At 34.3% G+C, this 15,162-nt stretch overlaps 5 protein-coding genes across 8 annotated transcripts; 1 reads left to right on the top strand and 4 right to left on the bottom strand.

The window, feature by feature from the left end:
- Positions 1-102: 102 nt before the first annotated feature.
- eIF3a (eukaryotic translation initiation factor 3 subunit A) lies at positions 103-5,090 on the bottom strand. The gene is made up of 5 exons (XM_031972017.2): positions 4,870-5,090; positions 1,524-4,184; positions 1,243-1,442; positions 935-1,167; positions 103-795 (listed from the first exon to the last, which is right to left on the bottom strand). The coding sequence occupies exons 1-5, from the start codon at positions 4,916-4,918 to the stop codon at positions 696-698; spliced, it is 3,243 nt and encodes a 1,080-aa protein (XP_031827877.1). The 5' UTR covers positions 4,919-5,090; the 3' UTR covers positions 103-695.
- Positions 5,091-5,407: 317 nt separating this feature from the next.
- LOC116424948 (DENN domain-containing protein 10) lies at positions 5,408-7,372 on the bottom strand. The gene is made up of 5 exons (XM_031972020.2): positions 6,910-7,372; positions 6,639-6,835; positions 6,130-6,561; positions 5,945-6,062; positions 5,408-5,861 (listed from the first exon to the last, which is right to left on the bottom strand). The coding sequence occupies exons 1-5, from the start codon at positions 6,962-6,964 to the stop codon at positions 5,590-5,592; spliced, it is 1,074 nt and encodes a 357-aa protein (XP_031827880.1). The 5' UTR covers positions 6,965-7,372; the 3' UTR covers positions 5,408-5,589.
- Positions 7,373-7,614: 242 nt separating this feature from the next.
- On the top strand, positions 7,615-9,729 carry LOC116424947 (uncharacterized). 2 transcript variants are annotated; one of them, XM_076369438.1, is made up of 4 exons: positions 7,615-8,245; positions 8,302-8,900; positions 8,974-9,199; positions 9,420-9,729. In XM_076369438.1, the coding sequence occupies exons 1-4, from the start codon at positions 7,955-7,957 to the stop codon at positions 9,450-9,452; spliced, it is 1,149 nt and encodes a 382-aa protein (XP_076225553.1). In that variant the 5' UTR covers positions 7,615-7,954; the 3' UTR covers positions 9,453-9,729. The 2 variants fall into 2 exon arrangements, with proteins under 2 accessions (XP_076225553.1, XP_031827879.1); XM_031972019.2 differs by having other exon boundaries at positions 8,974-9,729.
- Positions 9,730-10,021: 292 nt separating this feature from the next.
- Positions 10,022-13,822, bottom strand: Coq9 (ubiquinone biosynthesis protein COQ9, mitochondrial). 3 transcript variants are annotated; one of them, XM_031972022.2, is made up of 5 exons: positions 13,600-13,822; positions 11,040-11,252; positions 10,540-10,896; positions 10,234-10,461; positions 10,022-10,160 (listed from the first exon to the last, which is right to left on the bottom strand). In XM_031972022.2, the coding sequence occupies exons 2-5, from the start codon at positions 11,199-11,201 to the stop codon at positions 10,125-10,127; spliced, it is 783 nt and encodes a 260-aa protein (XP_031827882.1). In that variant the 5' UTR covers positions 11,202-11,252; positions 13,600-13,822; the 3' UTR covers positions 10,022-10,124. The 3 variants fall into 3 exon arrangements, with proteins under 3 accessions (XP_031827882.1, XP_031827883.1, XP_031827881.1); XM_031972023.2 differs by having other exon boundaries at positions 11,061-11,252; positions 13,600-13,821; XM_031972021.2 differs by having other exon boundaries at positions 10,540-10,883; positions 11,061-11,252; positions 13,600-13,818.
- LOC116424946 (glomulin) lies at positions 11,307-13,593 on the bottom strand. Its single transcript, XM_031972018.2, has one exon. It carries the CDS (start codon positions 13,110-13,112, stop codon positions 11,361-11,363), a length of 1,752 nt encoding a protein of 583 aa, XP_031827878.2. The 5' UTR covers positions 13,113-13,593; the 3' UTR covers positions 11,307-11,360.
- Positions 13,823-15,162: the final 1,340 nt, after the last annotated feature.

Below are 15,162 nucleotides of genomic sequence, written 5' to 3' on the forward strand. Positions count from 1 at the left end.
CATATAATACGAAGGAAGTTTATCTTTCTCGTTCCTTTCCGGGGGAGAGGTATGACACGGTGTGTGTGTGTTCAAGTTTACAAAAAAAATATTAGCATTAGGATTAGGATACAAGAGAACTTTATTGATGTTTTGAGACTTTTCACCCCTGCCATTAGTTAATACCTAGCCAATTCAATTCTTCTGCACTCGTTACAGTCCACTATCTTTTCTGCTCTGTACATTGATTCATACTTCACATACAGTTGCGACATATAAAGTAATTCTGTATAACTGCCCCGGGCGTTCTCGTTTCTTGACAAGTCTAATGCACGTGACGCAGCAGTGTGTGTTTGTCAATTTAAAATGGATTCATGCGTAGCCGGGTTGTTGTTGTTGTTCCTTTTAGAAAAATCATAGAAACTCAATTTCATCGCTGTTCGTTTGTCCTCTGTTTAGTTCACATTCCCCTTCGTCCGGCCTCCCTTTCGTTTTCCGTCCAAAGCGATAGTCGTGTCTCTGAATTGGCCTACGATCGATCGTCTTTGTGCTTTCTTTGAATTATTACGATTATGTCGGAGAAGAAACGCAGCGGTGCACAAAACAGTCAAGTTGAGCGCGCCGTGTAGTTCCAGGCAAAAGTCTAACTGCGTATTATGCACTGTTCTTGAAGAATAGTAAAACGTTGTTTCTATAGGTAGCTCCGAGGTTCCATGTTAACGTCGGCTGCTGACTTGCGACCAACCGTCGTCCTCTGGTGGTCGTCTTCTTTCGTCGTGTTTCGGTGGGAGTTTATCATCTTTCGGATCATCTCGCCTATTCGTCAAAACCAAGTTTTTTTAGTCTGTTATCAAACAATTCTTTAGAAATATATTTTTCATTTCCATCTTCAATCTTTCTTTTTTTGTTATCATTTCTAAGGTTAATTGGGTTACCATTGGAAGAATGTGCTTACTTTTCAACGCGTCTAGGTGGATCTCGAGGAGAATTTTGTATCAAGTCGCTTTTATCGCGCCAATTCTGAGTGGTACTACGCAATGGTTCCTCGCGACGATGGCCGCCGCCACCGCCAACACCACCGCCACCACCACCGACACCACCACCGCCACCGGGTGGCCCACGACGGTCGGGCATTCTGCCACGGGCACGTGGTCCGTCCGCCATCGAATCACGTGTAATATCACGCATCTGTAAGAACGAACATACACAAATTATGTATCACCATAAAAGTCTATTCTCGTTTCATTAACGTTGTATACTTACTGGACGAACATCCCTTATGCGATCATCTTTCTCGTAATCTTCTCGTCGCCATTTCTCAGTATTCTCTTTTTTCGGTTTGTCCAGCTCCTCCTTCCGCCATTTATTATCCGTTGTCTCGCCGCGTCTCTTCCAATGACTGAACTCTTCTTTATTACCGTCTTCTTTCGCCTCGATGTTGCGACGCCATGACATTACTTCCACTGTAATTACATAGAACATGTTATAAGCGAGATTCGATCAGATTGTGACTACTATATAAAATGATAAAAATAATTGAATACCTGGTTTCTCTGGCGCGCGTTGGCGTCTCCATGTATCGCTCATTTCTCTTTCCCTCTGTCTCTCCTCTTCCATCTTTCGTTCGACTTCCGCTTCCCTGGCTCTAGTAATCTCAGCTTGTTTCTCAATCTTAGCTAAACGTTCCGCCTCCCTTGCTTCTTCTTCCGCTCGTTTTAGTCTTTCCTCTTCCTCCCTCTTCGCTCTCTCCTCCTCCATTCGCCGCTTCTCCTCTTCCTGTTTGACACGCAGTTCCTCTTGGCGTCTTCTCTCCAAAGACTCAGCGCGTTCGTGCTCCCACCTCGCTTTGCGTTCGGCTTTACGTTCGATCTTGCGTTTCAATAGTCTACTGGCCCTTTCTTCGTTCAGGACCTTTTCGAATTCCTTGAGCTTCTCGAGGTAAATACTCTTACGTTCGGCCAGAATCTTCGACAGGAAGATATCGTGATCCTCTTTCATTCTGGCCATGCGTTCTCTGGTTGCGACAGCCTGCTGTCTCTCCTCGATAGCTGCGGCGATCCTCTCCGCTTCTTGTTGCTCCCAGCGTTGTTTCGCTTGCTCCATCTTCTCCACCACTGCTTTCTCCAGTAATGGTATTTCTTCCAAACGTTTGGCACGTTCCAAGTAGTCGATCTTCTTTTCTTGGGATTTCAACTTCTGTTGCATCTCCCTGCGCTCTTTCTGTAACTCTTCAGCCTCGCGGGCCGCAATTTGTTCTGCGTCTAACTTCTTGATCTCGTCTTCGTCCAGTTTCTTGAGTACTTTCTGGCCATGACTAGTTTGAGAAATCTGTTGCATTTTCTCTTTGAGATGGCGGTCCTTGATTTGTTGAATTTCGCTTTGCTGCCGTTTCCTTTCACGCTCCTCCCTCTCTTGCTCTAGTCTCTTCTGCTCGGCTAACATTTGTTGCCTCTGCAATTCTTCCTGCCTACGCATCTCCTCTTCTTCCCGAACTGTGTTGATGTGTTCTATGTACTCTTTCCTTTCCTCTATAATCTTGTGTCTCCCTAGAATCCTTTGATGTTCTTTCAGTTTAGTTTCATGGTAATGCCCGACCATGGCAGAACGCAACTTTTCACGTTCCATTTTCTTTTTATTTGGATTAATAATGGTAATTGCTCTATGTAACACGGTCGCCATATTTACAAGTTGACAACGAATTTGTTCAGACGGCATAGCTTGTAGAACCGGACCATCGGGATGATCTTCCCTCTGGGCCTCAGACAGATCCACTCCGAAGTGCACACATTTCTTCCCATGATTAATTCTTATTTGCATGTCGTTGTATCTTACACAGTCAACTAAGAGACGTTCCAGATGGAAATCCGTAGTAAACTTGGCAAGTTCTAGAAGCCTCGCGAATTGTATGGTTTGATAAACTTGTGATATTTGATGGACCAAACGAACGAGCGTTACGTCTTGCAAGGCTGGAATATACTGAATCAGAGGACTATTTTCATCGGTCTGCAAAGTTTGTATAACAGAATCTACTCGATTACATAGCTCCAGAGGATGAAACTCAACTTCCAGCCATGAGTATAATTCTTGTAGTTGTGGAGATGCTAAATTTACAATATTTAAACGAACAATATCTTTAAGCAAAGAGACTCTTGTCGGTGGCTGAGTAAGACCTAAAAGTGTTGCTAGCTTTTGAGCCTTTTCCAAGGGACTTTTATCTGTTTCAATAAAACGATCGAATTCTGGATGAGCTGATGGCAGTGGAATAGATAATGTAGCCAGCAGAACACGGTTGGCCATTCTCTGCTGTTCCTCCAATGACATATTCTTTTTCATTTCACGAGAAAGTTGCAACAATTTAAACAGCGCAGCTGCATGGAAAAGGTAATTTCCTGCTTTCCAGAACACCATAGCTAATTTCTGGTAATAATTAGCCATAGTTTTCGGTACTGGAAGCTTCTTAGACAAGTTCATCATACCATGTACATCTTCGGAGGACTTAAAAGCCTCTTGCCATAGCTCCATTTGAATCGCAGAATCAAGTTGATTCAATCGTGTCTCCAAGTTCAGTTGCTGAGTCTCAGCCCTGTTCATGGAAACATTAGAGACTAGTGCTGGTAATTTACAAATTTCTTCTAAGTGTTTCCTCAACTTTTCACACAACTTACGAAATTCAGTCTTACGATTGTATTCAAGACAAAACTGGAAGGCCATACGTGCAATATCATGATACAATGTTTCCACATGTGCATTGGTTCTCAACAGTTCCAAACACTGACAGTATGATTCCCATAAAAATTTCACCCAAGGTGTTAAAATTGTACGGTCACTCCTATCTTGAGCATCCTCCCCACTGACCGCAGACAATAAAATACTCTCAGGAGTAGCTAAATTATCCAGATCATCTATATCTATAACAGCCTGTTGACTTTGTTTTCTTGCTTGGTTTGTTTTCTCTTCTGCCATGCGTAAATATCCACGTATAACGTTTTCTAAACTTCCAACATTTACAGATTGGAACATATTTCGATATTGAAATAGGCCTTCCTTTGCTATGTGTGACTTTTTTAGTTCCACACATAGGTCCAAATATTTGAACATTATAGGTTCCAAAACGGACTCTGACCAGTTGTAAGTCCATTTTTTATTTCGGAAGACTTCTTGCAAAGTATCTAATGCCCGAGCTGGCTTCCCTACTTCGATGAATTCTATTAAAAGAAAAAAAACATATGTAATGATAGGATTTCATTAAATGCATTTAATTCAGCATTTCAATATTCCATACATGTGTTTAATGCTTCAATGAATTTTCTTAGGTTATATTGCAAAATAATACCCACGGTTTATATAACAAAGTAAATAAATGGGTCTCTATATTGTCAAAGTCAATTCAATGGCAGCAATGTAAACCAATTTAACAAAACGTGCAAATAATATAATGGGGCAAAACATAAGATCACCAACACTTATTTTTATAGATACAAAAAAAGCAACTATACCGTACAAATTTATTCAATGTAAACCTTTAATTTTCTCGTTCGCGTAACATCATAAATAAAAAACAGTATTGTAATATGCTGAGTACAATAATGAACTGTGGTATACTATTTTTCGAAGTAGATGGTTTACATAAGTCTATTACAGATGCATATGGTATAAAACTAACATTCTTTTCGAGAAAAAATCAGACAGGCGTGAGTATAGGCAAATTGAATCCTACGTGACAAGCAGGCTTAATCATTACGATATTTAATCAGTGCTAAGAAGATACACGGTCAAGCCAGACGGTACGGGTCGCAAAAAATTTGGTGATAGGCTAAACGAATTTTTAGGCTCTAGATTAAATATCCATCGGCCATGTCACATTCTTCTGTTGCCGAGCAGCATACATACCGTTCGCTCTTTTCAGAGCATTCTCAGGTCTTTGTCCGTATCGCGCCATTTTCTCGCACTAATATAGTTAATTTCACACCATACACAATATCGCAGAATCCGGTTAATCTGCGTAGAAAATCTGGAATTTACTTTTATCAACGACACGACGTTTGTCACGACGGACTCCGACCGCGTGTACCGGATGAAAGGCGGCCGCTGTAGAAAAATGGCTTCCCGTAATATGTAAGTCAAATCACACAACCTGATTTCGTAATACCTAAAATACGGTTGATATATATAAATCAGAATATCAAGAAAAATACAACTTAGTTTACCGTCGGTGATACTTTTAGCATAACTGTCTATAACTATTATTATTATGCTTATGTGGATAGAAAATGAATGGGGGTAGCAAGTGGGCTTGGCACTAGATGTCGTAAAGGTCTATTTTCAACTTTATTATCCATTACATTAAGTTTTTTCTATTATTCTTAAATTTTGTTAGTAACTATTTTATAGTACAAAAATGCGTAACACTGAATAAGCGTTTGAATGAAATGTATTTAAGAAATAATATCTTCTATACAAAAATGGATCAGTGCTTATAATACCCTTTATTAAATTTTCTTGTTTCAAAATGTCCCTTATCTTCTTATATACAATTCCTTTAGATCTACCGTATATACAATACTGGAGTATTTCGAGTGAATAAATTTATTTACAAAATTATATATTACGTTATAATAGAAATAAATTTTCTACAACAGCCAGATTAATTAGAAAATTTTCTACAGCTGGTGGTAAATTCTTTTCCTTTAATGTTTGTGCAGAAACCATCTTCCTTCCATCAGGTCCTTGAACTACAGCTAATGATGTTAGCTGATTCAGCAAATCTTGAGTTTTATCATTAATCTCAGATATTATTTGGGCTTCAGTGTAGGTTTGATTTTCACATAACTGAACCATGAAGAGAGCTATTTCTTTATGTGTTTTTGTCATTGTAAGACTTTCTAGAATATGAGAAAATGATATTTCACAAAAATAGCATATTTAACGCAAAAAAAAAGTATTTTTCAAAGATATACTTCTTTACCCTTTGCATGTGAAGCAACTGTAATTTCTCTAGCTGGAATGTTTACAAGTAGATCAAAAAGATCTGTTCTTGATGATATTGAACTATTTCTGCAGCCCGCAACATAATGAGAATGTCTCTACAAGAAGTTTATTAATTTAGAACTTAATATAAATACATATTAAAAAGCACATTCATGTATGTACCTTTAATTCGGCTACTTCATCATCAACCAAATCAATCCAAGGAAATAAATTATCACTAACTTTACGATGTTTCATCAATGCAGGAAATAGTCCAATCCATTTTAATAGTTGTTCTAAACTGTGATGATAAACTACTATTCTTTTTTTTAAAAGCAGAGCTGTATATATTAATATAGTTTCTAGTTCAAATGCTTTAATTAATTCTCTAATATTAGTATTTATTGCAAAACGATGACTATTGAAGTCATCTGAGACAAATGTTCCATTTTCCTGGGTAGAACAAGATCCTTTTGTAAATACAGAAAGATATAATTGTAAAATTTCTGTTGGTTTTCCAGTCTTGCAATACATTTTGCTAAGAACTCGCGAAAGAACTTCATATTTTCGTGGATTAAAGTCTTTTGCAAATAAAACCAAAGCAAATTGTTTCACCTGTTAAAAAAAAAGAAATAAGAATGTCATCCTATATTTACTTTATTTATTTTATTCGCAAAACTAATTTAACTTACTTTTGGTAATTTATCTGAATCAAATACTTCACTGGAATGTATATAGAACCAATCATGTTTATGCCTTGAAAATACAAATACTTGTGAAGAATTATGTTCAGAGTCTAAGTTACATTTCCTATCAACAACTGCCTTTTGTAATTCTGAAATGAATGGATAAGACCATGTCCATAACACATCGCCATTGGAATCCTTTTCTGAAATTTAACAAACGAATAATAAGTATTAAATGAAATTAATTGCACGTACACGCGTTTAAATCAAAATCTACCGATTATGCTACAGGAAAGTAAATCCGTGAGTGGGGCCATTTCGATTTGACCCATCAAATTGCATTAAAATAATTAAACTCTAATCGTTAATTTTATTTTCATTAAAAGTGACACATAATCATTCCCACATTTTGCGACAAGTGTTCATGCTATAGATATGAAAACTAGTATTGACAAGCTTGACATTGCTCTAGGTTATGTTTGATGAAAGTGTAGGGTTAACATATAGTAAAAAATAATTGTTTAATTATTCTATTGTACCAACAATTCCTAGTTACATTTTTAGCTTCTGATTAATAAATTTTAATAATCAGAAGTTTTCCACTAACTAAACATTGTAAAAAAATCTAATGTTTCTAATGTAACAAATAGTGACATAATAACTTTCCCCATCGATTCATGATATCACTAGAAATGGTAACTATAGAATGACGGTCAAGATGTAGAAATGTTTTATCTTTAAAATTTATCTTTTTATGTCATTCTACTTAATACAACGTAACAGAAAATATAAATACTAATTACTATTAAATGTACTCTTCAAAATGATATCCTATAGCCTGTGAAATATTTTTAACGGATTAACAATTTATTTTTAAATAAATAATTCTTAATTAGTGCTTTATATTTATGTATTTGATATAAAAGTCGTTAAACAGAACCGTAACGATTAAATAATTGTATGTGATTCACTATCTACATTATATCCCTAGTTAGTTACCGAACCGAACAAAGTGCCAGCAATTAGTAGCTGCTAGCACGTCTGTGCTGTTAGGTACGAGACTCTAGTAACAGCACATATCATTGGGAGACGTTGTCCACAAAAACATTGTTGTGTTTAGTCAGTGCGAGAGTAATTCGGATGGACGTTCGTGAAGCAGTGAACTGCAATGAAAATTCTCGAATACCCGAAAAAAAATTGTACCCACGGGAAGAAGACAGGGTAAGAAATAGATGGCGTGTGAAATAATTCTTGATAAGATAGTGGAATCATACCCTTTCCCCGATTCGGAGCCAATTTGAAAGATCGCACAACATTTGAATATGTTGAATCAGACGTCAGAGGAACTGATCGTCTCTGCCCCTCCTGGTGCAGAGAAAACACCTAAGCAAAGCTTAAAGCCACGAAAATTAACTACAAGAACATTTGATTTTCTTTGGAGGCGTAATTCACGACGCGAAGATATACAAAAAAAAGAGGATGTGTTAGAAGTTAAAATCGTCGAGTGCAATGTTAACAATACTGTTCCAAGGAAGACGTCATTTAGTTTCTTCAAGAACATTAAAAACCACATACAAATCAGGAAGCTGTCAGTGTGCAAAGCGAAGGAGAAGGTAAGTATAAAAAAAAAATGCTGGTTGCGTTTCAGGTCTAAAAATCATTTTTACAGGAGAATGAAATTCAACTATCCAGCACAGAAAACAAAACGAACTGTGATTTGTTGACACTTCAAAATGACATATCCAGAGTTTCGACAGAGGAGAATAACGTATCTGAAATTCGATCAGATGGTGTCATTGGATTTCCTGATGAGCAAAATAGCAGTGAAATTCCAGTTACCAATGATTCACCTTTTCAAAATGAAGAAGTTTTGGAAGGCTTAGATGAAACCTTAGAAAATTATTCTGATATTACTAGAAAATTAGATTTGATTAATTCAGGAACTGTTGATGAGATTCAAACAGACAATAGTTGTGAAAATGTTCCTAGTCCTTATCAGTCTTGCTCCGACAATCAAGAACAGTTAAGATACAGTCTTGCTATAGGAAATAAAATAACAGACTATCATTTTGAAGATATATTAGAGAGTATGAATTCTAATGAGATATTAAATAATGATAATAAAGTGAAAGCGAGTCTTACAGAGGAATTACTTAAATTAAGCAATTATGGGTGGTATTGGGGACCTATATCAGGCCATGAAGCTGATGCCAAACTAATATCTGAACCAGATGGTGCATTTTTAGTTAGAGATTCGTCAGATGACAGGTTTGTTCTTTAAATATCATGAGAATGGTAAATCATAAAGTAATTAATATTATCACTTTCGATTTTCATATAGGTATGTCCTGACTCTCAGTTTTAAATCATCTGGAAAGTTACTTCATGCTCGTATGGAACACAGTGGTGGCTTATTTTCCCTCTGCAACCAAAGCGAAAGCGAAGGATTCAGCTCTGTAGCCGATTTAATTGACTATTCAATGAATTTTAGCCAGACAGCTGTAATTTGTTATTCACGACCTAAATACCCTGGTCATCCATCTTTTCCAGTCAGATTAACAAAACCAGTAAGCAGATTTACTCAAGTTCGAAGTTTACAGTATCTCTGTCGTTTTGTTATACGTCAGAACACTAGATTGGATAATATTCATAAATTACCCTTACCAAAAACTATCAAAGGCTACATAGAAGAACATCCTCTTTTATGAAACACTTATAGCAATGCAAAATGTACTGTAAAACTAGCTATATAAATTGTTTAAACTGTTGTATTATCACTTCTTGCAGGGAAGTTTCATTCTTAGAAGTAATGAAAGATAAGATAAGAGCATTTTTCTAGAAAGACTGAAATGCTCATTGTTAGTTCTAAGAGATATTTTCATTTTTATAAAAATTGATATAATTGTATCAGAGTTATTGATATTGATAATGAGGCTCATATTGATGTTAACATAGATAATCTTGTAGTATTTCCCGAATCATTTCACTGTAAAATACGTTACATTTTGAAACGTAATATTAACTCATGAGACTTGGCTGTGTAAACATACGTTTTATTACGAACTAATCTCCTGCTCAATTGAATTAAGGAAAGAAATTGATCTCTTTTTTTCCATAGAGAGATCAAATAATTTTATATGAAGACGAAACTATGTTGCCTTAATTAATCGCGACAATATTGCAGGGTAATTGTTAGATATTGTTAAATTTATATTTCTATCAATTTTTATCTTTATATCTTGCATGAAAATAGCTCAGATTTATTAAATTTGACTTTAAATGTACAGATCTTAAAAATATTGCTAAAATAAATTAGCTATAATTACTAATTCAACATAAAATCGTGTTTCTTCTTAAACATTACTACATTACAAAGTAAAATACGTACATAACATTTCTGAAATATTTATCTACTTTTTGGTAAATACATTCAGAAAAAAATACTTTCACTGATTTTTTCCTGATTTACTCTGTTTGTATCTTAACATTGATTTACCTATTCCAATTCAGTCCAAGTATATTACGTGCCTGACAAATAAAAAACAATATTGAGTGAAAACCACTACGAAAATATGAAACTTAAATGTTTAAAACGACTTACTGTAATAAAAGCAGCACTGGCTGCTTCGGTAGCACGATTCAGAGCTTGTTCTGGTAAAGCCATGTCAGAAGTTGTTGTAAGAATAGATTGAATTTGCATTGCTTCTTTTATTCGTCTTTCCAAGAAATTCCAAGTTTGTTTGTTGTCTTCACTATTGTCTTGTAGCATGTACAATTCGGTGGTCTTATAAATACCTGCTAGTACTATTCGTCTAGTATACCAATTAATCTAATCAAATAGATGTTCTCTGTAAGTTATTTTACATATGGAAGATATTAAAATTCTGTAAAAGTATATTGTTCTTACATCAACTGATCTATCACCAGAATAATAACAAATATCATCGACTAAAGTAAGTAAATTAGCCAATGATTTTGGAACATTAGGAGGAAGTGTCATAAGAGCTAAAGCTTGAGGCCAAGTTTTCTTGTATGGAATCACCATTTTGAGTCTTATCTTTACGGCATCTTGTAATTGAGTTTCCAATGTCTTTTTTTCTTTAGTAGGATTGTCTTCAGTAACACGAGCTTGTTCCTTAAGAACTTTATTCAGTTCGTTGTTACATGTTAGATAAAAGTATTGAACCAAATCTGCTCCTCGATTGGGAAATAGTCCATGAATTACACCAGGATATCCAATAGACTCGGCACCTTTAGTATACAACTTTTCATTAAACATATTTATTTATTAACCGAGTTAGGTGATCAGTGCATGAAATCAAAACTAAAAGTAAAGTTTATGATAATTTCTTTAATTTCATAAATACTTGATACTGATAAATATTGCTTTTGGCTGATCTACTTAACTGAAAAATTATTAAAAATTACCAGCACTGATGGCTTGCTGGCTCCATCCAAGATCATGTACAAATTGTAAAGATGCGCTAAGAATTTTTGACTTGATATTCTTTTCATAGTCCTCATCACTTTCTTTGTTCTGATCCTGACCCGATTGCTGTGTGGTAGCATTTTCAGTTTGTCCTGTGAGCAATACCCTACTCGTCCATAAACTTCTAAAACCTATTGAAACCAATCACTCAAATAATAATAAATCATAAGACTTAATAGAATATGTAAATGATAAATGATTTTATTTCACGATAAATGTACATCTTATAAATGTTATTATTATTTTAACATTACAGTGTTATCATTATTTTTGGTAAAGGCAATCTCAGCAATGCATTCATTGATCCTAATCAAAATGCTTTCCATTACATCAAGACCATTTACTGCCTTATGACAGAATGAAATTTTCTCTGGAATTGGTAATGCTGGTAACTTTTTTCCACCCACAATCAGTGTTACTTCAGCATCACTTTTTTCTAATCCTATATCACTTTTAACAGTTTTCTTTTGTTCTTCTAAGTCCTTTATTCTCACTTTCCAATGTGCTCTACATAAATCTATTCCTTCTCTTAAAGGTTCTAGAAAATCACTTTTAAGTTCATCTAAAAGATCCCAAATTCCAGTTTGATTGTATCTATCCCTGAGAAATAAAAATCTTAAAAGATTCAAACTGGTAATTATTTCATCAGATATTTCTACCAGGTCTGTTGCACTGCCATGTGATAATTTGCAAGCCAATTTCAATAAAATTTTGAAGTTATCTCCAAGAAAGTAGGGTGTAGGAGGTGATGTATGAAGGCATTCAATAATAGAATCCTTAAATATGCTAGTAGTCAAGCTAAGTAAACCTGAATGTTCACTAGTTTGATATAAGCGTAGTACAACATGATATCTAGCTTCAATATCAAATATTTCAATGTATTTTCGAAATACTTCTAAAGCTTTTCTACGTTCTTTGTCATTATCACAATAGATCATTATTTTCACAAGAGCATCAAAGAGTTTTGAATAAACATTAAGCTCCAACACATCTAATGTTAAAGAGCGTTCTGTTAATTTATTCAGAAGATGATCCGTAAGATTTAATCCTTTTTTAATGGCAACAATTTCAGTTTCCTGAAGCAACTTAATAATAAGATATATACATGTTTGAAAAATGTATTCCCAGTTGTATATCTGGGGTACTTTCTTCCATAAATGCAATTCTGTTAAAACATGAAAATATAAATTAGCATATGCTAAGTCTGGTACATATTCTCTTGACTCAAAAAGAGCCACCTTAATGTTACTACTTTCTTCGTCGACCTTTTTCTTCTTCAAATCATTTTCTTTGCTTCTTCTGCTTATAATACTTAAAAACCAAAGTAAATCCCCTGTAATATGAGTCATAAGTATTATCATTTTTTCTGGCAAACGATCATTCAATTGGGATCCTGATGTGTAATCTGGTAAATAACATAGTGGTTCTCCCATTAAAAAAATGAGCAGACTTAAGAGATGATCTCTTAACACAGCATGTTTCTCTGAATTTACATTCTTCAATGCTGCTTTCTCTACCATTAGTTCAAGGAATGATATAATCTCATTGTAAATTTTCAGAATTCTGTTTGTTGTATCTTTCTGAGTTTCTTTCTGTCTTGATAAATCCTCAACATAAGATCTTATCGTATAAAGACACCATTTTATCGGTTTTATGTTATCATTTATTTTCAAAAGATTCTTACCAATTACTTTAAGAACTATACAAAATCTTAAGTCATCTTCCATCTCTTCTAAGAATTCAAATATTATCTGTTTAAGACTACATTTTTCTGCTATAGCAGTCAGTATCAATGTACAACAATCGATCAATTCTTTATTGTGTTCTGCATTTTCATTAGTAATAAAAGATGACACAGTTTGTATAATTACCCATGAATCTCTGTCAATAATAGAGTTATTGCTATCGTCTTTAAACAATTCTAAAGCTTCTTCGAACTTGTTCTTTTTTAAGTTATCAGTCAATTCGTCAATGAAACTTTGTGAGTTCATATTGTAAGATCCTGAGGATTCAACTTCTTAATCAAATAATATATTAAGTGAGAATAATTAATATTGCCTCTATAACCTCTTCATTCAACACCTTCAGTATTATTGTTTCACTGTACCATCAGAAACTGTTAGAATTTCCACTTTTTAGCTGGCAGTAGATCAACGAACATACAAAATTCTGTTATCAGAGTGTAGAGAAATATTCAAAAAATCGAAACACTTTATGGAATTTTAAAAATTTATAGTAACATCATATTCCATCACCATCTATGCTCAACGATATTTTATTTACGTCTCGTGCTTAACGAGACATGTATGAAGAAGGAATTGCGTAAACAAGTGCAATCGTATTATAGCCAGTAGCATTTTCCTCATCAATTTGATAACTAATTTTGTAAAAGTGCAACAACACAAACAACAGGACCAAAATTGATGCGAGTATGAATCGGGATTGGTATATATTTATCAAGGGAAAAATCTCGCTCACCGTTTATCGATAGACTCTTCCGCATTAATAACATGCTGCACATAGCCATATTAATAGTTTTAAATAAACTACTTGTCGCGCATTTATGTGTACACGATGAAACCCGCGATTATTATTATTTCACTTGTAAGTTTTCGCGTGTGAATATACTTTGTGAACCGCACTTTAATTTCATAGTCACTTATGGGCTTGCCTTAACAACCTTCTGATAGTCAAGATCAGGGGACGCTAGTAGCAAGCTCGTAACATCAATGAAATATAAAAATAGATCAAACACTTTATAAACTTTCGCGGTCCAAATCAAACTTCTTTATCAACTTAAATAATTTAATACATACTATAGCATCTCGTAAACAAGAAACAGGTATTCTTTTATCTATCCTGTATTAACTAAATATTACATTTTTATAGAGAATTCCTTTGTACTTATACGATTAATGTTAAATTATATTGTTAACTTCATATTTCTACAATCTTCATATTTTTAATATTTCACCATCCTAATGTATAATTGAATAGCTACTCTATTTATCAATGTACACGATATGCAAGTTTGGATATATTTACAATTATTAATTAGAAATGAAACCAAACATCCATTCAATAAATAATTATTGAAGAAAAGCTGCTGTTTCTAATAAATTACAATGTAATTGTCACACCGATAACACTGGTAGACTATCTCCTAAGCACAAAGAAAACTATAATACCAGACAGCTATCGGTAAACCGGAAGTGGGGTCCGCCATGGTCGCAACGTTATCAGCAGGGCAACGATAAACATCATTTTCTCTTAAACAATCAACGTTAAACGACTCTTTTACCAAACCCGAATAAAATTGTGAGAAAGTAAACCGCCTATAAAATCTTTTATTTATAAAACATCTGAATATCACGTTTCACCTTAAATTCAAAATATTATATTTTATCTTACATGAACCTGCATTGAATCAACAAACAAACGTTCGATGTAGATCATTGGAATTGTAGATTTTGTTTGTTGATCCAAACCCTTTCGGTCGCGAATTATTTTTTCCAATTGAATGTGCGTTTGTAGTTTTATTTTGTGATAACACTATTTGATAAGAGAGGTCGACACCATTATCAAATAGAATCTATGATTGTGATAATATGATAACATTAACAACATCAACAATCAAATTTACCGAATTTCGATACACCAAGCATTTATTTATTATGTCCTTATAAAATGACCGAAAGGGTTAACACAAAGGGTTAACAATGTCACGTCAGCCATCGATCACTGACATTTCTGAATTACTCGCAAATATATAACAACAAAATATATAAATATATATCAAAATATATAACACGTTCCATGCCACGGAAATTTGTTACATTTTGCCTATGAACTGTATTGACTTTTTAAACAAACTATTAACTTACATTCAAGTTTTTGGTAAATTTTATGTACAATATTTTGATATTATTCCTTTATAAACATTTATAAATATTGGTACACGTGCTTCCGAAGGTTCCAAAGTGAACAACTGCTACTTTTCTTCGCTAAAAAGAATAACGACAGAAAAATGGTGAAGATCTT

Source organism: Nomia melanderi, chromosome 7 (assembly GCF_051020985.1).
Source record: "Nomia melanderi isolate GNS246 chromosome 7, iyNomMela1, whole genome shotgun sequence".
Lineage (NCBI taxonomy): Eukaryota > Metazoa > Arthropoda > Insecta > Hymenoptera > Halictidae > Nomia > Nomia melanderi.